Source organism: Anas acuta, chromosome 6 (genome assembly GCF_963932015.1).
Source record: "Anas acuta chromosome 6, bAnaAcu1.1, whole genome shotgun sequence".
Taxonomy (NCBI): Eukaryota; Metazoa; Chordata; class Aves; order Anseriformes; family Anatidae; genus Anas; species Anas acuta.
The window spans coordinates 1,988,664-2,011,237 of NC_088984.1; the positions used below are offsets into that span (position 1 = coordinate 1,988,664).

Genomic DNA, 22,574 nt, shown 5'->3' on the forward strand with positions numbered 1-22,574 from the left:
TATTTATGGAACAGATTTCATTAATCATTGGAAATGCTTAAGCTGATTATTTTATTCATCAAAATATTGCAATGTGACAGCCTTTGGGAGTTGTGTAACTGTATAAATCAAATGGCACAGGAGACCACTGTTAGAGCTATTCCCTCTTCCTCTCCAGGAGACTCTGTTTATTCTCAGGGAAAGCATTCACAGACACCAAGTGATGCACATGAATCAGGGGGCTACTAAACCTTTACATGAGATGCTATAGCAAGTTGCTCGTTTCATTAGAAATGAGGAACATTGAACTGAGTGAATATATTTGCCTTATTTATTTTACCACTGCCTGATTCTTACTGCAATTTCAATAATGCAATCTTTTTAATTTTAGTACAAGTACAAAGAAGGTTACCGCAAGCAACAGGGACATCACATTGGATTCCGCAGCTTACAGGATGATCCTAAGATGTTGTGGTCTATGCAAGTAGCTAAGATGCAGAGTGAGAGGGAGTATAAGAAAGATTTTGAGAAGTGGAAGACAAAGTTCAACATGCCCGTGGATATGTTGGGCTTCCTTCTGGCTAAGAAATGTCAGGAATTGGTTAGTGATATTGACTACAAACGGATGCTACACCGCTGGACTTGTCTACCAGACCAGAACGATGTCACTCAAGCAAAGAGGGTCTATGAACTACAGAGTGATGTAAGCTTCTGCTGGATCTCATTCATTCAGTTTTTGTAAGATATTTACTACTTATGGAAAAGTTTCTGTAATAACTCTCTTTTCATGTCAGTATAGATCAGACTGAAGTTAACATGCCAGTTAGTCTTTTAATATGGTTTAATACATGAACAGTGAAAGAACCTACTATGATTTTGATTTTTTTCCTTAACAGAATCTATATAAGTCAGATCTACAGTGGCTCAGAGGCCTTGGATGGAGTCCTTTGGGATCTTTGGAATCTGAAAAGAACAAGAAAGCTTCTGAAATTTTGAGTGAAAAGAAGTACCGGCAGCACCCAGATACTATTAAGTTCACAAGTATCCCAGATGCCATGAATATCGTTTTAGCAAAATCTAATGCTAAAAATAGAAGTGATGTAAGTTGCCTCTGGAACAAGTGCATGTGATTCATAAATGTAGGAATAAGTTAGTATTAATTTGTTGGAAAAACTCACCATACCAGAATGTGATTATAAAAATATAAAGTATAAAAATATCAGATGTTTGCAATCTGTGCCTTACTGCTCAGTTGTCAATAAGTATTATGCCTTATTCAGGAGATTAAGGTCTTTAGGGCTATACAATTTATTCAGTAAACTGCAAATATACCCCTTACTACATAGTATGCAACCATAATGGCATAATGCTGCCTTGTTGAGCATTCGTAGATGTAAAGAGGGAAAAAAGGTATTTAAGTAAGAAGTTGGTGTATTATTTTATTTAAATATCTTGCATTGATCACACATGCTTGCATGGTACATCTTTGCTTTGCAATTGTTGAGAAAAATTAAGATGAATTCACTGCCAAACATGTGAGCCTTTTATCAGACAAGATATTTCTGTTTGTGTCTCTTTTCAGATACTCTATAGACAAGCCTGGGACAAGGACAAGACTCAGGTTCACATCATGCCTGATACTCCTGAAATTTTACTGGCTAAATCAAACTTAATCAACACAAGTGATGTAAGTGTGTCTCTACAATATTTCTTTTATGAAATTTGGATTTACTCTTTATAGCTTTAGTTTAAAATGAAATAGAGTATTTCTACAAATCTCATGGTTGTAAGCACACCTGTAATCTTTTCCTGTGAAAATTGTTATGCACTGGGAAGCCCAAGTAAATTGCTAGATTCTAATGTGGAAGTGGAGTTGCTAGAAAAAAAATACCAAGAAAATACTAAGTGCAAGTTTGGTGTTTTCTCTTTCATCCCTACCAATTATATTAACATTTTAGATATGTATTCAGGACTTTTCAGTAAGCTGGTTGTTTACTTAAAAGTCTGATTATATCAAACTACATTTTTAGAATTTCTTAGGATTACATTACATCAAATTCCTGGTTACAATGGAACAAATATAGGTTAGGTGCAAAATGTAAAACGTCAGCAGCTTTATCATAAGAAATTAAGAAGACAAATAATTGTGATTAAAATTAGGTGTAACAAATCACAGGGTTGTATTATTCACCTCTGTAGAAGACAAATCTTCATTTAGTTTAATATTTCCAGTAAAATAAAAGTTTTGGTCTCAGATGAGTTCATCAGAGAAGTTGCAGGTAGTTATTTTTATATACTTTATATAATCAGTTACAAAATACACATTATTAGAAGTAAGGTATGGGATTTTATTTGATTAATGAAACTGCACTTGGAATCTCATACTTCTTTTTCAATAATCAAAGGAATAAAATTACCATATTGTATAGGAAAGGTGATCTTTTTTACATATTGAAAAACACTCCAGAGCTTTATATGCAATAATTACTTTGAAATCTTCTCCAACAGAAACATTACAAGTTAGGATATGAAGAGCTGAAGAGGAAAGGCTATGATCTTCCTCCTGATGCTATACCTCTCAAGTCAGCAAAGGCATCCAGAGACATAGCTAGTGAGGTAAGTCCTACCAAGTGAAAATAACAGTGTGGCATTGAGCAGGTAGACATTTCCCTTTAATAGGAGGAGATCTAACATTTTAACACTTACATTGCTCCTCACCCAAGAAAGAGACTGTGTAACTCTTTATTGTGCAAAGTTAATAGAATTCATTAAAATAGTTTACAAATAGAAAGAATGTAACCATAGAAATGAACTTAATAGGTTCTAGAAATAAAATAAAAATGCTAAAAATATAGCCAAAAACTGTGATATATTTTTCTAATACAGCTCAGTTCAAAAATTAGCTAGTCTACTAACAAAACAGAATTGTTAGGTACTTCTTTAAAACAAGGTGGTTTCTCTATTCAACTAGTACCAATATAAAACGGCGTACCGGAAGCAGCTTGGCCACCACATTGGAGCGCGAAACATAGAGGATGATCCCAAGATGATGTGGTCGATGCACGTAGCGAAGATCCAGAGTGACAGGGAGTACAAGAAAGCCTTTGAGAAGTCAAAGACGCACTTCAGCAGCCCTGTGGACATGCTGGGTGTGGTGTTGGCCAAGAAGTGTCAGGAGCTGGTCAGCGACATTGATTACAAGCATCCTCTGCATCGGTGGACGTGTCTGCCGGACCAGAACGATGTTGTGCAAGCCAGGAAAGTGTACGACCTTCAGAGCGATGTAAGTTGTTCTTGACTGGATGTGTGACAAATGGGCTGTCCTCCTTGAGTTCTGTTCCACTGTTGGGGAAATGCAGTTGTGGACCATAAACCTTTGCTATTGTGTGAGAGGGTGTTGTGGCCATACCGACATGCTGAGTGGTTGTTTTTTGTACTGGAGAGGCAGAAATTTGTGTGGCATCGTAATTTATGATCACAGAAGAGCTGTGTCTTGCTCTGACACTGTGGAGGGAATGGTTTCTGCATGTGACTGAAGTTCATTCTGTAAGGGGAAGGGCAAAGGAATCAAAATTTTCCTTTTGAATCACAAGTGCTGGGCAAACACAAGCTGGAGTGGTATAAAGAACATCAGGCGGTGGGGTGTAAGGGTTCCTTTTCTGTGCCTCTGTCAGCTGGAGGTTACTGGATGGGGCAGATCTTTGACCCTTTTGCCTACCAAGGCTTTTGCACAGAAGATGGTTGAAGAGAGCTCTGTCAGTTTCTGGGCACCTGCTTGTGGTGGTGCAGGCACATGGAGCCTACACCTCCTTGGGGTAATGGGAGCCAAGCTGCATGGGAGCTCCTTGGTGCTGTCTGGTGGGTTGACCGAGGGGAATGTGCATTGTCAGGTGGAGATTCCCTTGCTAGGAGGGGTGCTTGCGCACACTGAGGTTGTTGCTGAGCTGTTTGTGTCCTTGCTTGTTATCTCAGAACGTGTACAAGTCGGACCTTCTGTGGCTGAGGGGCATTGGCTGGTCCCCAAGTGGTTCGCTGGACGATGAGAAGAACAAGAGGGCGAGCCAGATCCTGAGTGAGAAGAAGTATCGTCAGCACCCGGACACCATCAAGTTCACGAGCATTCCTGACTCTATGCCTATGGTTCTGGCGAAGCACAACTCTGATATCATGAACCAAGTGAGATTCCCTTGTGTTTTCAGCCTGAGGGAAAGGAGTGCCTCTAGCAGGGCTCTAGAGCTCTTCTCTCTCTGGTGCCAGGCTTTTGCTGGAGGGGTGTTGTTTCCTCCTGCTTGGGGGATTTGTGTTCCTTGTTTTAGCTCAATATCTGTTTTGTGTAATTGGAGCAGAGATTGGGTGTGGTGCAGAAAAGAAAAGGGTGAGACTTTAAAAGTCTTGGGGAAATGAAAGTGCCTAAGTCTGTTGAGACCTAGAGGCTGGTAGAGGCCCCGTTGAGCTGGTTTAGTTTCTGTGCTTGTTTCCCTGTGCTTGCATGATCTTTCACGTTGTGCTCACCTTTTCAGCGTGCGTATACATCAGCCTGGGAGAAAGACAAAACCAGCATCCACATTATGCCAGATACGCCTGGTATTTTGCTGGCCCAGCAGAACCAGCAGAACGTCAGTGAGGTAGGTGGTTCTTGTGGGCTCGGTGTCCATTTGTGGGCAGAGGCGCTGCAGAAAGGAGTGTTGTTGAGGTCACTTGGGAACACTTGTTTGTCTTTCAGAAACTGTACAGGCTTGCAATGGAGGAAGAGAAGAAAAAGGGCTATGACCTCCGGGCAGATGCCATTCCTATCAAGTCTGCTAAAGCTTCCAGGGATATTGCCAGTGATGTAAGTACACAGGAGGCCTTGGTGGCTCACCCTCCAGGACAGTTTCTCTGTGCTTGCAGCTTAAGACCAGGGACTGCAAACTTAGATGCGTGTAGACCACAGAGCATGTACCTGTCATTACCTCTCAGGTAGTCAGTAAAGGTGTTGTTGCCTGAGGTTCAGTAAGGCCACTCTGTCAATATGGCTGTTACACACTCCCCTGCTGCCTGCAGCTACCCTGATGAGGTGGACCTTTGAAAAGAAAACCCAAAGCAAGTTTTGTGATATGACGGGGATATTGATCATTTCTGTGTAGACAGGGACAGTGCAGACGCTGTCATGCCATCATTACTTTGTCCCAGCTGGTGTTGCAGAGTATCATCTCCAGGTGCAGCTGTGCAGGGGCTGAATTTACTCTCTCTCGAGACATTCTGTAGTTTAGGTTTGTTTTGTTAGTCCTGGAAGGCGAGCTCAATCTGTGCTCAGGCTTCCTGGGCATTTTGGAAGTGGGGGAGGGAAAAGTGCAGTGTAGTTCCCTGTCACTGCCCAAGCTTAATCAGCCAGTGGCCTGCAGCTGACACACTGAGCTGGGAGAATAAGAGTCCTCCGCACTGTGAGGAGAGCATGATGCAGAGGAGTGTGTCAGCTGCTGGGGGCTGTGTGGTTGAGAGCATAGAGGGCAGGACAGGATGAAGGCCAGGTTGCCTGCTGGAGCAGTCTGGTGGGTTTTGTCCCATTTTTGACCGTAGCTGCTGAACTGGCCTCTCAGTGGGGCTCCTTGGGTAGTGTGGAACTGCTGTTTGCACAAGCAAATTGCTCCTGGTTCCTGAGCTGGCTTGGTTGGGGTTACTGTCCAGGCTTCTGTGTGGCTCCAGTGCCTCAGTGCAGGCCTGGGGTGTATTGGAGGTGTAGCTCACTGTGGGGTACATTGTGCTTGAGTGCCTGTTCCCCTGGTGATCTTGCCAGGCTCCATTAGCAAAGCGCTTTTCACAGGAGTTGCTCCAGAATAAAGCTGAGACGAAGAAGAAGGGCTGAGCGTAAACTTACTGAGCTTCTTTAATCCCACAGTACAAGTATAAGGAAGGTTATCGCAAGCAGCTTGGCCACCACATTGGAGCGCGAAACATAGAGGATGATCCCAAGATGATGTGGTCGATGCACGTAGCGAAGATCCAGAGTGACAGGGAGTACAAGAAAGCCTTTGAGAAGTCAAAGACGCACTTCAGCAGCCCCGTGGACATGCTGGGTGTGGTGTTGGCCAAGAAGTGTCAGGAGCTGGTCAGCGACATTGATTACAAGCATCCTCTGCATCGGTGGACGTGTCTGCCGGACCAGAACGATGTTGTGCAAGCCAGGAAAGTGTACGACCTTCAGAGCGATGTAAGTTGTTCTTGACTGGATGTGTGACAAATGGGCTGTCCTCCTTGAGTTCTGTTCCACTGTTGGGGAAATGCAGTTGTGGACCATAAACCTTTGCTATTGTGTGAGAGGGTGTTGTGGCCATACCGACATGCTGAGTGGTTGTTTTTTGTACTGGAGAGGCAGAAATTTGTGTGGCATCGTAATTTATGATCACAGAAGAGCTGTGTCTTGCTCTGACACTGTGGAGGGAATGGTTTCTGCATGTGACTGAAGTTCATTCTGTAAGGGGAAGGGCAAAGGAATCAAAATTTTCCTTTTGAATCACAAGTGCTGGGCAAACACAAGCTGGAGTGGTATAAAGAACATCAGGCGGTGGGGTGTAAGGGTTCCTTTTCTGTGCCTCTGTCAGCTGGAGGTTACTGGATGGGGCAGATCTTTGACCCTTTTGCCTACCAAGGCTTTTGCACAGAAGATGGTTGAAGAGAGCTCTGTCAGTTTCTGGGCACCTGCTTGTGGTGGTGCAGGCACATGGAGCCTACACCTCCTTGGGGTAATGGGAGCCAAGCTGCATGGGAGCTCCTTGGTGCTGTCTGGTGGGTTGACCGAGGGGAATGTGCATTGTCAGGTGGAGATTCCCTTGCTAGGAGGGGTGCTTGCGCACACTGAGGTTGTTGCTGAGCTGTTTGTGTCCTTGCTTGTTATCTCAGAACGTGTACAAGTCGGACCTTCTGTGGCTGAGGGGCATTGGCTGGTCCCCAAGTGGTTCACTGGACGATGAGAAGAACAAGAGGGCGAGCCAGATCCTGAGTGAGAAGAAGTATCGTCAGCACCCGGACACCATCAAGTTCACGAGCATTCCTGACTCTATGCCTATGGTTCTGGCGAAGCACAACTCTGATATCATGAACCAAGTGAGATTCCCTTGTGTTTTCAGCCTGAGGGAAAGGAGTGCCTCTAGCAGGGCTCTAGAGCTCTTCTCTCTCTGGTGCCAGGCTTTTGCTGGAGGGGTGTTGTTTCCTCCTGCTCGGGGGATTTGTGTTCCTTGTTTTAGCTCCATATCTGTTCTGTGTAACTGGAGCAGAGATTGGGTGTGGTGCAGAAAAGAAAAGGGTGAGACTTTAAAAGTCTTGGGGAAATGAAAGTGCCTAAGTCTGTTGAGACCTAGAGGCTGGTAGAGGCCCCGCTGAGCTGGTTTAGTTTCTGTGCTTGTTTCCCTGTGCTTGCATGATCTTTCACGTTGTGCTCACCTTTTCAGCGTGCGTATATATCAGCCTGGGAGAAAGACAAAACCAGCATCCACATTATGCCAGATACGCCTGGTATTTTGCTGGCCCAGCAGAACCAGCAGAACGTCAGTGAGGTAGGTGGTTCTTGTGGGCTCTGTGTCCATCCATGGGCAGAGGTAGTGCAGAAAGGAGTGTTGTTGGGGTCACTTGGGAACGCTTGTTTGTCTTTCAGAAACTGTACAGGCTTGCAATGGAGGAAGAGAAGAAAAAGGGCTATGACCTCCGGGCAGATGCCATTCCTATCAAGTCTGCTAAAGCTTCCAGGGATATTGCCAGTGATGTAAGTACACAGGAGGCCTTGGTGGCTCAACCTCCATGACAGTTTCTCTGTGCTTGCAGCTTAAGACCAGGGACTGCAAACTTAGATGCGTGTAGACCACAGAGCACGTACCTGTCATTACCTCTCAGGTAGTCAGTAAAGGTGTTGGTGCCTGAGGTTCAGTAATGCCACTATGTCAATACGGCTGTTATGTACTCCCCTGCTGCGGCAGCTATCCCGATGAGGTGGACCTTTGAAAAGAAAACCCAAAGCAAGTTTTGTGATATGAAGGGGACATTGATCATTTCTGTGTGGACTGGGACAGTGCAGTAACTCTCAGGTCATCGTTACTTTGTCCCATCTGGTGTTGCAGAGTCTGATTTTTGGGTGCAGGGGCTGTATTTAGTCTCTTGTGAGATGTTCTGTAGTTTAGTTTTGTTCTGTTAGTCCTGGAAGATGAGCTCAATCTGTGCTCAGGCTTCCTGGGCATTTTGGAAGTGGGGGAGGGAAAAGCGCAGTGCAGTTCCCTGTCACTGCCGAAGCTTAAGCAGCCAGTGGCCTGTAGCTTAGGACACACTGAGCTGGGAGAATAAGAGTCCTCCGCACTGCGAGGAGATCCTGGTGCTGCAGAGGGTGTCAGCTGCGTGGGGAAGTACACACAGGGCAGTACAGGATGAAGGCCAGGTTGCCTGCTGGAGCAGTCTGGTGGGGTTTGTCCTGTTTATGACCCCAGTTGCTGAGCTGGCCTCTCAGTGGGGCTCCTTGGGTAGAGTGGAGCTGCTGTCCTCACAAGCAAATTTCTCCTGGTTCCTGAGCTGGCTTGGTTGGTGTTGCTGTCCAGGCTTCTGTGTGGCTCCAGTGCCTTGGTGCAGGCCTGGGGTGTATTGGAGGTGTAGCCCACTGTGGGGTACATTGTGCTTGGGTGCCTGTTCCCCTGGTGATCTTGCCAGGCTGCATTAGCAAAGCGCTTTTCACAGGAGTTGCTCCAGAATAAAGCTGAGAGGAAGAAGGAGGGCTGAGCGTAAACTTACTGAGCTTCTTTAATCCCACAGTACAAGTATAAGGAAGGTTATCGCAAGCAGCTTGGCCACCACATTGGAGCGCGAAACATAGAGGATGATCCCAAGATGATGTGGTCGATGCACGTAGCGAAGATCCAGAGTGACAGGGAGTACAAGAAAGCCTTTGAGAAGTCAAAGACGCACTTCAGCAGCCCCGTGGACATGCTGGGTGTGGTGCTGGCCAAGAAGTGTCAGGAGCTGGTCAGCGACATTGATTACAAGCATCCTCTGCATCGGTGGACGTGTCTGCCGGACCAGAACGATGTTGTGCAAGCCAGGAAAGTGTACGACCTTCAGAGTGATGTAAGTTGTTCTTGACTGGATGTGTGATAAATGGGCTGTCCTCCTTGAGTTCTGTTCCACTGTTGGGGAAATGCAGTTGTGGACCATAATCCTGGGCTGGTTGTGTGAGAGGATGTTGTGGCCATACCGACGTGCTGAGTGGTTGTTTTTTGTACTGGAGTGGCAGAAATTTGTGTGGCATCATACTTTATGATCACAGAAGAATTTTGTCTTTTTTTTGATGGTCTGGAGAGAAAGGTTTCTGCATGTGGCTAAAGTAGTTTATTCTGTAAGGGGAAGGGCAAAGGAATCAAATTTTTCGTTTTGGATGACCAATGCTGGAAAAACACAAACACCTGCTTGTGGTGGTGCAGGCGTGCGGAGCGTACGCCACCTCGGGTAACGGGAGCCGAGCTGCATGGGAGCTCCTTGGTGCTGTCTGGTGGGCTGAACCAGGGGGATGTGCATTGTTAGGTGGAGCTTCCCTTGCTAGGAGGGGTGCTTGTGCACACTGAGGATGTTGCTGAACTCTTTGTGTCCTTGCTTGTACCTCAGAACGTGTACAAGTCGGACCTTCTGTGGCTGAGGGGCATTGGCTGGTCCCCAAGTGGTTCACTGGACGATGAGAAGAACAAGAGGGCGAGCCAGATCCTGAGTGAGAAGAAGTATCGTCAGCACCCGGACACCATCAAGTTCACGAGCATTCCTGACTCTATGCCTATGGTTCTGGCGAAGCACAACTCTGATATCATGAACCAAGTGAGATTCCCTTGTGTTTTCAGCCTGAGGGAAAGGAGTGCCTCTAGCAGGGCTCTAGAGCTCTTCTCTCTCTGGTGCCAGGCTTTTGCTGGAGGGGTGTTGTTTCCTCCTGCTCGGGGGATTTGTGTTCCTTGTTTTAGCTCCATATCTGTTTTGTGTAACTGGAGCAGAGATTGGGTGTGGTGCAGAAAAGAAAAGGGTGAGACTTTAAAAGTCTTGGGGAAATGAAAGTGCCTAAGTCTGTTGAGACCTAGAGGCTGGTAGAGGCCCCGTTGAGCTGGTTTAGTCTCTGTGCTTGTTTCCCTGTGCTTGCATGATCTTTCACGTTGTGCTCACCTTTTCAGCGTGCGTATACGTCAGCCTGGGAGAAGGACAAAACCAGCATCCACATTATGCCAGATACGCCTGGTATTTTGCTGGCCCAGCAGAACCAGCAGAACGTCAGTGAGGTAGGTGGTTCTTGTGGGCTCTGTGTCCATCCATGGGCAGAGGTAGTGCAGAAAGGAGTGTTGTTGGGGTCACTTGGGAACGCTTGTTTGTCTTTCAGAAACTGTACAGGCTTGCAATGGAGGAAGAGAAGAAAAAGGGCTATGACCTCCGGGCAGATGCCATTCCTATCAAGTCTGCTAAAGCTTCCAGGGATATTGCCAGTGATGTAAGTACACAGGAGGCCTTGGTGGCTCACCCTCCAGGACAGTTTCTCCATGTCTGCAGATGACATCTGTTATAGTGTTTCTGAACAGTCCAATAGAGTTTTGAGTTTACCCATCAATTTGGCCTTTCATTTATTTAATTTTGTGAAAATCTCTTATTTGTAACCTCTTTTCTTTAAATATGCTATAGTTTTGAATTTTTTCATGATAGAGTTTTTGTAAGACACAAAGACAATATAAAAGTAGTAGGTTGCTTGATGATTAGATGTTAATATTAAAAATTCTCATTCGTGCTTGAAAGTCACCTACTGAATCTCTATGGAGATGTATATATTTATTGAGCTTTTTAGTCGTTTATTAATTCCATAATTTGGACACTTTTTATTGTCTCACATATTGAGGAGTACCTTTTAATATGTAGGCCATAGTGTGGTTTGGAAAACATGAAGGTTACAACAGGCAGAAAATATTAGGTGAATCCCTTTATAGCTGCACATTACAATTCTGCAGCTGAAAACTTCCTTTAATGTCCCTGTGGTTTCACATACTAAGTTCTCTGGAGGTTGTTCTACATGGTTTTTCTAATTATGTGAAGGAAACTGAAATAAAACTCAATGAACATCTTTTTTCCTATAGTACAAGTATAAGGAAGGTTATCGCAAGCAGCTTGGCCACCACATTGGAGCACGAAACATAGAGGATGATCCCAAGATGATGTGGTCGATGCACGTAGCAAAGATCCAGAGTGACAGGGAGTACAAGAAAGCCTTTGAGAAAACAAAGACACACTTCAGCAGCCCCGTGGACATGCTGGGTATCGTGTTGGCCAAGAAATGCCAAGGGTTGGTCAGCGATATTGATTACAAGCACTATCTGCACCAGTGGATCTGTCTGCCAGACCAGAATGATGTCATCCATGCTAAGAAGGCCTATGATCTGCAGAGTGATGTGAGTACTCACTGATGAGCATTGAAGTTCTGAAGTGTTTGTAATTTCCCTTATGTACAAAGCATATAAAAGATAGAAACTGCTCTCTACAAAATGCAGAAGATCCTGAGCTGTTTCTGTTGCAGTGTTTTTCCGCATTGTGTTTTTCTTTACTTGTTCCAAGACAAGGTCATAAGACCCTTAATAGTGAATGAATCTGTAAATAAGGAATATCGAGTAGTATGAAGGTTTAAATACAGCAAATCTGTTAGCATAGAAGATTAGCAGATAAGAAATATAAAAATAAGAGGTAACTTTAATGCCTATATATGTAGATTAATCACATATAAAGGGGGAATTGCCCAGTATGACTTTTTTCTTAAAGATTCATGACTGGAATTCTTCCATTCTGTCTTGGGGAAATTGTTAAGTTAAGACTTGCTCTTCCATACTGAATGACGTCCTGTTTCTTGGGAATATACATTACAGGAAAAGTTTATGCTGGCTTTCAGGATTTTGTTTTAAATATCTCATTTATCCTTTGACTGTTCCTATACATGTTGTTCAGTGAATGGTACCTCTTGAAGACAGGCCTTGGGATCTGAATCTAGGTTGTAAACAAGGAGTGTTTTGCAGATTGAACTAGGAGGAAGGAGACTAACAGAAAATAAGCATTATTTGCATGAGATATATGAAATGTTTACCTGGCAATATTAATGAGATGGCTGTCTTTGTACTTTTTGCAATAGAATTGCTACAAGTCTGACCTTGAATGGTTGCGGGGCATTGGTTGGGTCCCAATTGGTTCCTTGGATGTTGAAAAAGCCAAGAAGGCAGGAGAGATCTTGAGTGATAAATTATACCGTCAGCCTCCGGACACAATCAAATTTACTAGTGTTACTGATTCTCTAGAGATGGTCTTGGCCAAGCATAATGCAGAGACGATGAATAAGGTGAGTCTTGATCCAATTTGGTAACGTCAGCACCCTCCAGCTAAACCCTGGAGACAGTGGTCTAGCAATACAAGTCTGTTGCTGCAAGCAATTTAAGCACAGTGAGACGTTACACTCTTGGTAATCAACAGGTAACTTATTTTTAGCAAGTGATAATATAACAATATCTTATAAGTTAAGTTAAATATTAATTTTGAGTTGTAAAGCCTACTACATACTCTAGCATGTACCTAGTAGTGTGTTATTTTCCATCTAATTTTTAATAAAACAATTTAGCTATTTGTCTAATAAATCTAATAATTTATCAAATATATCTAGTAATCCAAGACTTAATTTACTTGTTTCATGTCAGTCTTTGAAATATCTGTATTTCAAACAATTCAGCATAGCTCTCACAATGTAAGAGTTTTTCTGAGTCTGTGACTGTAATCTCAATCCTATTTATGTCAATAAAACCATTTCCTCCTTCAATGAGGCCTTGTTCTTAGAGTTTAAAACTGTGTGTGTCTGATTAGCCTTCCGTTGAAAGCTTTTTTTTGTAAACATTTCCTTTAAAACCGAATTCTTCTTACATTACAAATTCTTAAACTGTAAATTAAGCATCTTGAGGAGTGAATATAAAGTCTTGTTGCTATGTAAGGAATAAGGATTTTTTAGACTTCACTTGGAGAACAGTTCTGTAATTTTTTGTGCTATGTAGGGGATCTCCAATAGCCATCTTTTTTTTTTTTTTTTTTTTTTTTTTTTTTTTTCCCCTCCTAACATATGTTATTTCTCCTGCAGCGTTTGTATACAGATGCCTGGAATAAAGACAAGACACAAGTTCACATAATGCCCGACACACCTGAAATCACACTAGCAAAACAGAACATGCACAACTACAGTGCGGTGAGTGTGTTAGATCTCCAGATGTAACTGGTCTGTTTCATGGCTGGATTATCAATATCCTGATAAACCTGATATAGATGATACCATCTATTTCTTTAAGCAACACCAGATGTTTATAATCAAACTTGTGACTTTAAAAGCATCACTTGCGTTTTTGTACAGTAGTGTATACATACGTCTGTGTCTTAGAATAAATTCTTTGATAAGTGTGTCTCCATAGAATTTTGGGGGGTTCTTTCTCCAATTGTGCATAACATTGGGAAGGTGCAAAATTCATTCCAACACTGGAAAGACAAAAAAAAATTTCCAGCACAATTGTGAAGAGCATTGTTCCAAGTGTTCAGTGTTAGTTTAGGTAAATATATTCACATCAGCAAGTGAAGGCTTTAGAAAGTAAGTTTTATTCTGTTTGTATGTGGAGGAGTAGCTTGTCTATGAAGTTGTAATCTGTGTTATTAAAGTACTGCAAGAAAAAAAAAATTATCTAATGTATTTAACAAGGATCCTAATTCAATACAAATTCATATGAGCTACTGCTCAGGGGCTTTGATTTAAGAAAGATAAAGCTGGGTTAGAATAAATCTTAACTTTACTTTTAATCTACTCACAAGCAGTTTGTTTTGCACAGAATATAATGTAAGGAATTCAGTTACACGAATCCTATTGTTTAATTCTTCATTTAGAAACTCTACAGACAAGCCATGGAAGAATCCAAAAAGAAAGGCTATGATCTGAGAAGTGATGCTATCCCCATTCAAGCTGCCAAAGCATCCAGGCAAATTGCTAGTGATGTAAGATATAAACTTTTTATTTCTTTGTGTGCCTGATATCTGATCTCTACAACCTGAAAACTATCAGTTAAATTCTGTAAAAGGTATTTCAATTAAACTCTAATCTCAAAATGTACATTTTTAGAAGTAAATTATTATATATGTATAAAGACTTCTTCGTAAAAACTGTGGACAATATAATGTTGCTATCATGTTATTATTTTAATGTTTTGTAAATTAAATCTTTATATCGTATGTATAAATAGGGATTATTTCTCACTAATATTAGAGTGTTTTTTCAAAAAAAATAAATCTCACAATTCTCAATTTAGGGTTCTAATACAAATCGTAGAAATTTAATCAGAGAATCCATGTTATTAGCCCCATAATTACTTTGAACGTATTTTGTTGGCTGTAGATTATAGAGAGTTTTGGAGACTTTGTTATTAGAAACATTTAAAATGAGTAACTGGTTTTTATACTTAACATATAAACATAATATCTTGATTTATATCTCAGTACAAGTATAAGGAAGGTTATCGCAAGCAGCTTGGCCACCACATTGGAGCGCGAAACATAGAGGATGATCCCAAGATGATGTGGTCAATGCATGTAGCGAAGATCCAGAGTGACAGGGAGTACAAGAAAGCCTTTGAGAAGTCAAAGACGCATTTCAGCAGCCCCGTGGACATGCTGGGTATCGTGTTGGCCAAGAAATGCCAAGGGTTGGTCAGCGATATTGATTACCGCCACTATCTGCACCAGTGGATCTGTCTGCCAGACCAGAATGATGTCATCCATGCTAAGAAAGCCTATGATCTGCAGAGTGATGCAAGTACCTTTTATTTCATTTTTGGGGAGGAATGCATTTGAAACATTACATAGGTGGTCCAGGGCATCAGATACTAATGTGGTAAAAACAACTTTCAAGACTTGCTTTTAAGTATTATTGAAAATGAGATCTCTAATAAGATATGTTCACTCGTTGATATTAAATGAAATTCTGTAGTTTGGGCTATTTATCATTTGCCTTTCTGTGAAGCTTGGGTAATGTTTTCACTCTGCATCTAGATGAACTGCAGTGATATCAGCTAAGATTTTGTCTGAGCTTTGGAATTTATTTGTATTAGAAGTTTAATTAAAAATATCTGAAAACATGCCCTACGTAAATTGCATTATTATTATTAGAATAACCTGTATTTTTGTTTTTGAAATAGAATTGCTACAAGTCTGACCTTGAATGGTTGCGGGGCACTGGTTGGGTCCCAATTGGTTCCTTGGATGTTGAAAAAGCCAAGAAGGCAGGAGAGATCTTGAGTGATAAATTATACCGTCAGCCTCCGGACACAATCAAATTTACTAGTGTTACTGATTCTCTAGAGATGGTCTTGGCCAAGCATAATGCAGAGACGATGAATAAGGTGAGTCTTGATTCAATTTGGTAACGTCAGCACTCTCCAGCTAAACCCTGGAGATGAAAGACTTGAAATACCATGATGACAAGTAATGCTGAAGTTCAGAGATGATGCTTTTTTCAAATAGTGTGCTGTCTTTATTTCAATCAAAACTAACAGCCATGTAACAGAAGACTCAGCTCAAGATATTCTACATATTTCATTTTAATCCTTAATTCAACATGTCTGTGTAGTAAGTAGTAATAATGCATTGGTTTATTCATTTTTCTTAATTAATGAAGCTGCTTTCTAGGTGTTGAATTTCCTAAGATAAGTTATTTTTACAAAGAGAATTTGTTATCTATATCTGATTAAAAATGGAAGCATATATTCATGCTGTTTCCTGTAATTTTACCTAATATCCTTTATGTTTTAGTTGGTTTATGAGTATTTAACTTATATTGTAAAGTGACGGTAATCTCTTCCTCTATTCTTTTTTAGCGTTTATACACTGAAGCATGGAATAAAGATAAGACCATGGTTCATGTCATGCCTGACACACCAGAAATCCTGCTAGCTAAACAAAACCAATTAAACTACAGTCATGTAAGTAAAATTGAAGAGCTCAGAGAAGTAGAATTTTGTCATCTCGGACTCTTAATTAATATTATAATATTGTCAAGTTGTGTAGTTCCACAAATGGTCAGCTATGCTGATAACATCAGAGTTGTCCTTTTCCTTGAATTTACTTCCTAGGTATCTAACTCAGGCTTCTTAAATATGTTATCTACCATAAACTAGAAATAATTTCTATAGCAAAGTATGGAAATAAATAATTTAAGTTTTAGAACATTCCTTTCTTTCTCATCCCTGGATGATTTCCAGTTCCTGAGTATCTACCATAAAATTACGAGATCTTTGAAATCTGTTGTTTTGTTTTTTTACCTTCTAGGGAAGAAAGAGCTTTGTTCAAATATTTAAGCTGTTTGAACATTAAAAACATTTTGGGGGAATTCAATTTGTTTTATTACATGGATGTGCTTAACCGAAGTGGGTAAATTACCTGATTTTTGAAACACAAATGTGTTTTTTTCTCACAGAAAATGTACAAACTAGCTTTGGAGGAATCAAAGAAGAAGGGTCATGACATGCGTTATGATGCCATTCCTATTCAAGCTGCCAGAGCATCCAGAGAGATTGCCAGTGATGTAAGCAGTCTTTTCATCATGTCTGTATGGATTTGGTAAAGCAAAAAATCAGAATTTTTCGTCTGCTGTTTTTTTCATGTAGTACCTTGAGTACAGAATAGATAATACTGAAATCAAATGATTCTACTGCATGTTCTATACTACATGAAAGATATAGCCAGTATTTTTATGCGCAAGTTATATACCACAGTAATAAATAGAGAAAATAATAGAAATAATAAATCTATGTCCACTATGATAGTTCTATTGGTATACATGGGTGTTGAAGTAGGATACTCAGTAAGGTGTACAATTCTATGTTGAAGTTACCAAATTTATTTCTGATTCAAAATAGGAAATACTTTAAAATTTCTTTCCCAAATATAGTAATTGTTAGTAATTACTAAGTTAGTAAATCAATTCTAAAAGTTCTAACTTGTTTTTTTTGTTTTCCTTTGGAAAAAATATTTCTACTGGAATGTTGTCTTGAAAATCAAGATGTCTGAATACAAAAATGGAATAAAAAATATGCTGTGACTATGACAATTTTCATTTAAGAGATGAGAAAACATCACTAACACAAAGAGCATAACATATTTAACATTGTTTGTTTTTCCATCAAGACTGATAATTAAACTGTTAGTGTAAAGACCAAGTCACTCTCTTTCTCAAGGCCTTGTGGTATAAACTTTTATAATAAGTTAATCATCATATTCAAATCTTAACATTAAAAGAATGTGGAATATCAGACTTGTTAATAAGCACATGACATTCAATGTTTAGTTAGTTGAATGTGTGATACCACGGTGTGGTTTAAGCCCAGACAGCAGGGATCCATCATGCATAGTGGTTAATTGGGAAGATAACCACCAGCACTCTGAATGTCACTGCCTTCCTTCTTTTCCCCAAGCTTTTATTGCTGGGCATGATATCATGTGGTAGGAATGACAGACCCTTTGGTCTGTTTGGGTCACCTTTCCTGGCTGTGCCCTCTCCTAACTGCTTGTGTGCCCCCAGCCCACAGCTTCCTCACTGGTTAGGCAGTATGAGAAGCTGAAAAGTCCTTGACTCAGTGTAGGCACTGCTCAGCAACAGCTAAAACATCAGCATGTTATCAACACTATTTTCATCATAAATCCCAAACACAGCATTGTACAAGCCGCTATGAAGAAAATTAACTGTATCCCAGCCAAAAACAGGACATATAATGGTATCAAATTCAGAGATAATGATACCGGTAATAATTCTTTTTAATGTGAAAATTAATGAAATAGTAGAAAGGTCTAAATCAAACAAAAATACTAGTAATTATGTTAAACTGTGCGTATCATTTATAAATTGATAATTATACCATATGAATATATTTCATTTCAGTACAAGTACAAGGAAGGTTATCGCAAGCAACTTGGCCATCACATTGGAGCGCGAAACATAGAGGATGATCCCAAGATGATGTGGTCGATGCACGTAGCGAAGATCCAGAGTGACAGGGAGTACAAGAAAGCCTTTGAGAAGACAAAGACGCACTTCAGCAGCCCTGTGGACATGCTGGGTATTGTGTTGGCCAAGAAATGCCAAGGGTTGGTCAGCGATATTGATTACAAGCACTATCTGCACCAGTGGATCTGTCTGCCAGACCAGAATGATGTCATTCATGCTAAGAAGGCCTATGATCTGCAGAGTGATGTGAGTAAATTGTTAGATTTGTAATACATAATTAAATGTACTTGGTTTTGTGAAAAATGCTTTTTTAAAGATATAATATGCCTTAGTTGCTTGCATCAGACATGTTCATAGAGATGAAATGTTTAATACCTTATTATCAAATATATATTTAATTCCATTTTCCCTGTCCTTAACCTGAGGTACAATTTCTTTGTAACTCATAGAGATCTTCAATAACTCCCTTTTTGTTATTTAAAGATTCTCTTACTCTTTCTTCAAAAATTAAAGTTGTTTTCAAAACCATATGCTGCTACTATGCAAAAATATATAACATTCCTTGTATAAAATATTATTTACAGATATTTTGATATTGTACACACTTGCGTTTATGATGAACTTTCAAAATTTTTCAGGCTGTTTACAAATCCGACTTGGAATGGCTTAGAGGTATTGGATGGGTTCCTATTGGTTCCCTGGACGTTGAGAAAGCTAAGAAAGCTGGAGAAATCCTGAGTGAAAGGAAGTATCGTCAACCAGCAGACCAAATTAAATTTACTAGTGTGACAGATTCTTTGGCTATGGTCTTAGCCAAGCAAAACGCTGAGATAATGAACAAGGTGAGGTGTTTTGTTTTGTTTTCCCTTAAAAACACTGGCATTATTAGCTGATAGAATTTATTCATAAGGTGAAAAATACAAAATACAAAGTAAAACTGTACAGATTTGCTATGGACTTAGAGAAGATGAATGCCCCAATTCAGCCTTTGCATAGGAAAAGGGTATTTTATCTTGGGTATCAGTCTGAACTAAACACTTAGGTGAAGTTTTTCTCGTCATTTTTACTACGTCATATATTTTTCAAGAGCAATACTAAGGAATTGGTTGAATTTCTCTCTTTTTCCTATCCCATCTAAATTACTATAGTAAATGGTTGTTTGGTATACTTTTTCTATTCTGTTAAAGCTACTTCACTATGCAATACACATCTCTGACAGAACAAAGTAAATATCTTCACAGTTCTTAGACAACACTGTGAAATCTGCTGAGACAAGGTTCTGGCATGGTGTTAGGGTATGTACAGAGCTAATGGTGCCATGAACATACTATAAAAAAAAGCTTACTTGAATTACACCAGCAGAGTGTAAAATACTTTCTTTGGACAAGTATATTAGTTTGGTTGTATACATTTGGCTCTGCCTCAAGATTTCTTCTATTTTATATCATTGATATATTTTTGATAAATAATGTTTTCAAGTTTGCAGTCTTCTCGTTGTTTAGTTAAACTTCTTAATGGAATCTGTTTTTCTCTCTCCTAGCGTTTATATACAGAAGCCTGGGATGCAGACAAAACATCAATTCACGTCATGCCTGACACTCCAACAATTTTATTAGCAAAGGCCAATGCAGCTAATGTTAGCCATGTAAGAATATTTGAACGTATAATAAATTAACGTAAAATTGGTAAATTAAGTAAACATTTCCTTAAACATGCAGTTCTTTTAAAATATGCTTTCACTAGAATTTTTAAAAAGTATATAAAGTGTAGAAGTTCCATCTTTATGAATACTAAGAAACCATTTTCTGTCCTTTTTTGTGTATAGAAACTTTATATACAAGCCTGGGAAGATGCCAAAAAGAAGGGTTATGACCTGAGAGCTGATGCGATTCCAATCCGAAGTGCAAAGGCGTCAAGAGATATCGCGAGTGATGTATGTTCTTCCTTTACTGTCATTTAATCAGTTAATTTGTGAAATAGGAATCAAGTAAAAATCTAAAACTGACATGAAAAATCATGGTATAATAGATTCATATAAAATGACTACCAAGATAAAATTTGGTGCAGGAGTATAATGTGCAATAATTTTCAAAAGGAAAATTCTACAGCAATTCTTTACATGAAAAGATGGTAGAAAGTCATACACCAGTAAGAATTTAGTAAAACAGATGCAAGAACACATTATGCATTTCTAAAATCTAAATGAATATATTTCAGAGCACTTAAAAGAAAATGACTCATGACCAATAATATGTCTTATTATACTTCTTTTAACATTTCTCAGTACAAGTACAAAGAAGCCCACGAGAAGCAGAAAGGCCACTACATTGGGTGCAAGACTGCCCAGGAAGATCCCAAGCTGTCATTGGCTGCACGTGCCATGTTGCTGCAGAATGACCGCCTTTACAGGAAGGGATACCACGATTCAAAGACCCAGATCCACCTGCCCGTTGATGCGTTGTCAGTGCAGGCAGCCAAGGAGTGCCAGGCACTGGTCAGTGATATCGACTACCGCCACTACCTGCACCAGTGGACCTGTCTGCCTGACCAGAATGACGTGATCCACGCCAGGAAAGCCTATGACCTACAGAGTGATGTGAGTGGTGAAAATCCTTCTGTCAAGTGTGTGGGCAACGTTTGTGACAGTGCCAATATCCTGTCAAGGATGTGTTTGTGAAGAAGTGGTCAGTCCTGGTAGGGTTTATTGAATTTGTGTGGATGAGCCCGCATATTAAATGATGGCTACTTGTGCTGCAGTGCAAAGCAACCAAAAGCCATGAGTAGGAAGGGATTGGTTTCCTGCAGTCTCAGCGCTGACTGTTGATATGTGACTGTTGGAGAAGGAGCTTGGGGAAAGCCTTGTGCTTGGGGAAGCTCTGTGCACTTAGAGTTGTCTCTGCATTGAGGTAACCCATGGTTTATTTGTAGAACGTGTACAAGTCGGACCTGGAGTGGTTGCGAGGCATTGGCTGGCTGACAGAAGGTTCTGTGGATGTGGTTAAAGCCAAGAAAGCCCAGGAAATCCTGAACGACAGGCTGTACCGCACACGTCCGGATGAGTTGAAGTTCACCTGCATAACTGACGCACCAGATGTCGTGCAGGCCAAGATCAATGCTTTGCAGCTCAGTGATGTAAGCTCACCTTTTGCTTACCTTTCATTTGTGCAATGACATTTCTGAGTGGCAGAGACTGCAGTTTCTATCGTGAGAACGTTTAATTTGAAACCAATGTGAACCAACATTACCAAAGAATTCCCATGAGTATGTTTTTTTCCCCCAGTGTTCATACCCCAGTGAAATGTCATTATGCTTCCTTTCTCCTTAGCGTCTTTACCGTGAGGCCTGGGATAAAGATAAGACGCAGGTGTCCGTCCCTTCTGATACTCCCGTAATGCTGCAATCCAAAGTCAATGCTCTGAACATCAGCAACGTAAGAACCCACAACGATATGTGTGCAAAGTGTTATTAACTTAATGCTGTGCCTACTTAGAGTCTTAGAGTTTTTGGCCTGACCTCTTCTAGATTTTGCCCTAAAGAGTGGCATTTACTAATGCTGTTCTCTGGAGTGGTTGTATTGTAATCTGTAGATTGCGTCAAGGCAGAGTGTATTGTTAATGAGTGAGCATGCACTACTGATGTACCCACTGGTCCTCAAGCAAGAATGATCTTTATCTAGAATTGTTGTTATTGTAACCTCTCACGGTCTGTGTGAATGTGGATGGGATGGAACTGCCTGTGTGGAACATTTCTGTACGTGCATTTTTTCCTAAACTCTTCAGATTCCTGAGGGTGGGACTCATGGAGTCATCTCTATTGCTTGATAGGCTGTGTTTGTGAGCAAAATTAAAAGTTCAGCATGTAATTATGCAGGACTTATCTGGTCCAACCACCCCCCTCAGTGGGGGCATTGTGATATGTTTTCAGGTATGTGCTAGCTGTGTCTTTGTGTTTTGGGTTTTGCACTAGATTTAACTTTGAGTCATGAGTTTTCTGACAAGACACATGCGGGGAATATTATTGCAGCTTACCGGTTACAGGGGGCAAACAAAGCACCCAAATGGTTAAGAGCAAAAGAGTGATTATTAAAGTTCTTGCTATCACAATCTTGACTGGAAGTAACATGAGTGTTTAATCTTCTTTGCAGAAACATTATCAGAAGGCCTGGGATGAGGCCAAGGCAAAAAGCTATGACATAAGAGCTGATGCCATTCCCATCAAACATGCCAAAGCTTCCAGAGACATCGCTAGCGAGGTACTGTCTTCTTTTTATGTGGTTGCTGTGTCTTGTCTCTTCCTGCATCCTGCTTGGCTGAACTGGGTGAATGTTTCTAGCATTTCAGCTAGAAGCAGAGTAGGGTTTTATGCCCCTGTGTTATTTTAAACCCCTTTCTGAGTGCTTTTCTTCTACAGCTTGAGGCTGCCTGTTGGTAAATGCTCTGCACGTAGGATGCCATGTGATAGGTTTGTGAGATTGCGAGGAGGGCTACAAAGCGAAGTGTTAACATCCAGACACCAAGAAACAATTTAAAACTGCTTTTGGCAGTGGCCACAGATGTGGCTGGTG

General features: G+C 40.8%; 1 protein-coding gene across 50 annotated transcripts in view; it reads left to right on the forward strand.

Moving 5' to 3' along the window:
• Positions 1-22,574, forward strand: part of NEB (nebulin) — a 126,520-nt gene that overhangs the window by 29,575 nt on the left and 74,371 nt on the right. For 45 of the 50 annotated variants that reach the window (XM_068686938.1, XM_068686941.1, XM_068686943.1 and 42 more), the window contains exons 40-71: positions 371-682; positions 876-1,079; positions 1,562-1,666; positions 2,488-2,595; positions 2,951-3,262; positions 3,952-4,155; positions 4,500-4,604; positions 4,703-4,810; positions 5,858-6,169; positions 6,859-7,062; positions 7,407-7,511; positions 7,610-7,717; positions 8,749-9,060; positions 9,595-9,798; positions 10,143-10,247; positions 10,346-10,453; positions 11,088-11,399; positions 12,128-12,331; positions 13,115-13,219; positions 13,903-14,010; positions 14,509-14,820; positions 15,207-15,410; positions 15,885-15,989; positions 16,484-16,591; positions 17,945-18,256; positions 18,649-18,852; positions 19,551-19,655; positions 19,836-19,943; positions 20,295-20,606; positions 20,939-21,142; positions 21,336-21,440; positions 22,155-22,262. In XM_068686938.1, the coding sequence (XP_068543039.1) occupies positions 371-682; positions 876-1,079; positions 1,562-1,666; positions 2,488-2,595; positions 2,951-3,262; positions 3,952-4,155; positions 4,500-4,604; positions 4,703-4,810; positions 5,858-6,169; positions 6,859-7,062; positions 7,407-7,511; positions 7,610-7,717; positions 8,749-9,060; positions 9,595-9,798; positions 10,143-10,247; positions 10,346-10,453; positions 11,088-11,399; positions 12,128-12,331; positions 13,115-13,219; positions 13,903-14,010; positions 14,509-14,820; positions 15,207-15,410; positions 15,885-15,989; positions 16,484-16,591; positions 17,945-18,256; positions 18,649-18,852; positions 19,551-19,655; positions 19,836-19,943; positions 20,295-20,606; positions 20,939-21,142; positions 21,336-21,440; positions 22,155-22,262 (5,832 nt within the window). The remainder of the gene's footprint in view (positions 1-370; positions 683-875; positions 1,080-1,561; positions 1,667-2,487; positions 2,596-2,950; positions 3,263-3,951; positions 4,156-4,499; positions 4,605-4,702; positions 4,811-5,857; positions 6,170-6,858; positions 7,063-7,406; positions 7,512-7,609; positions 7,718-8,748; positions 9,061-9,594; positions 9,799-10,142; positions 10,248-10,345; positions 10,454-11,087; positions 11,400-12,127; positions 12,332-13,114; positions 13,220-13,902; positions 14,011-14,508; positions 14,821-15,206; positions 15,411-15,884; positions 15,990-16,483; positions 16,592-17,944; positions 18,257-18,648; positions 18,853-19,550; positions 19,656-19,835; positions 19,944-20,294; positions 20,607-20,938; positions 21,143-21,335; positions 21,441-22,154; positions 22,263-22,574) is intronic. The other 5 variants (XM_068686987.1, XM_068686974.1, XM_068686970.1 and 2 more) reach the window with 5 other exon arrangements.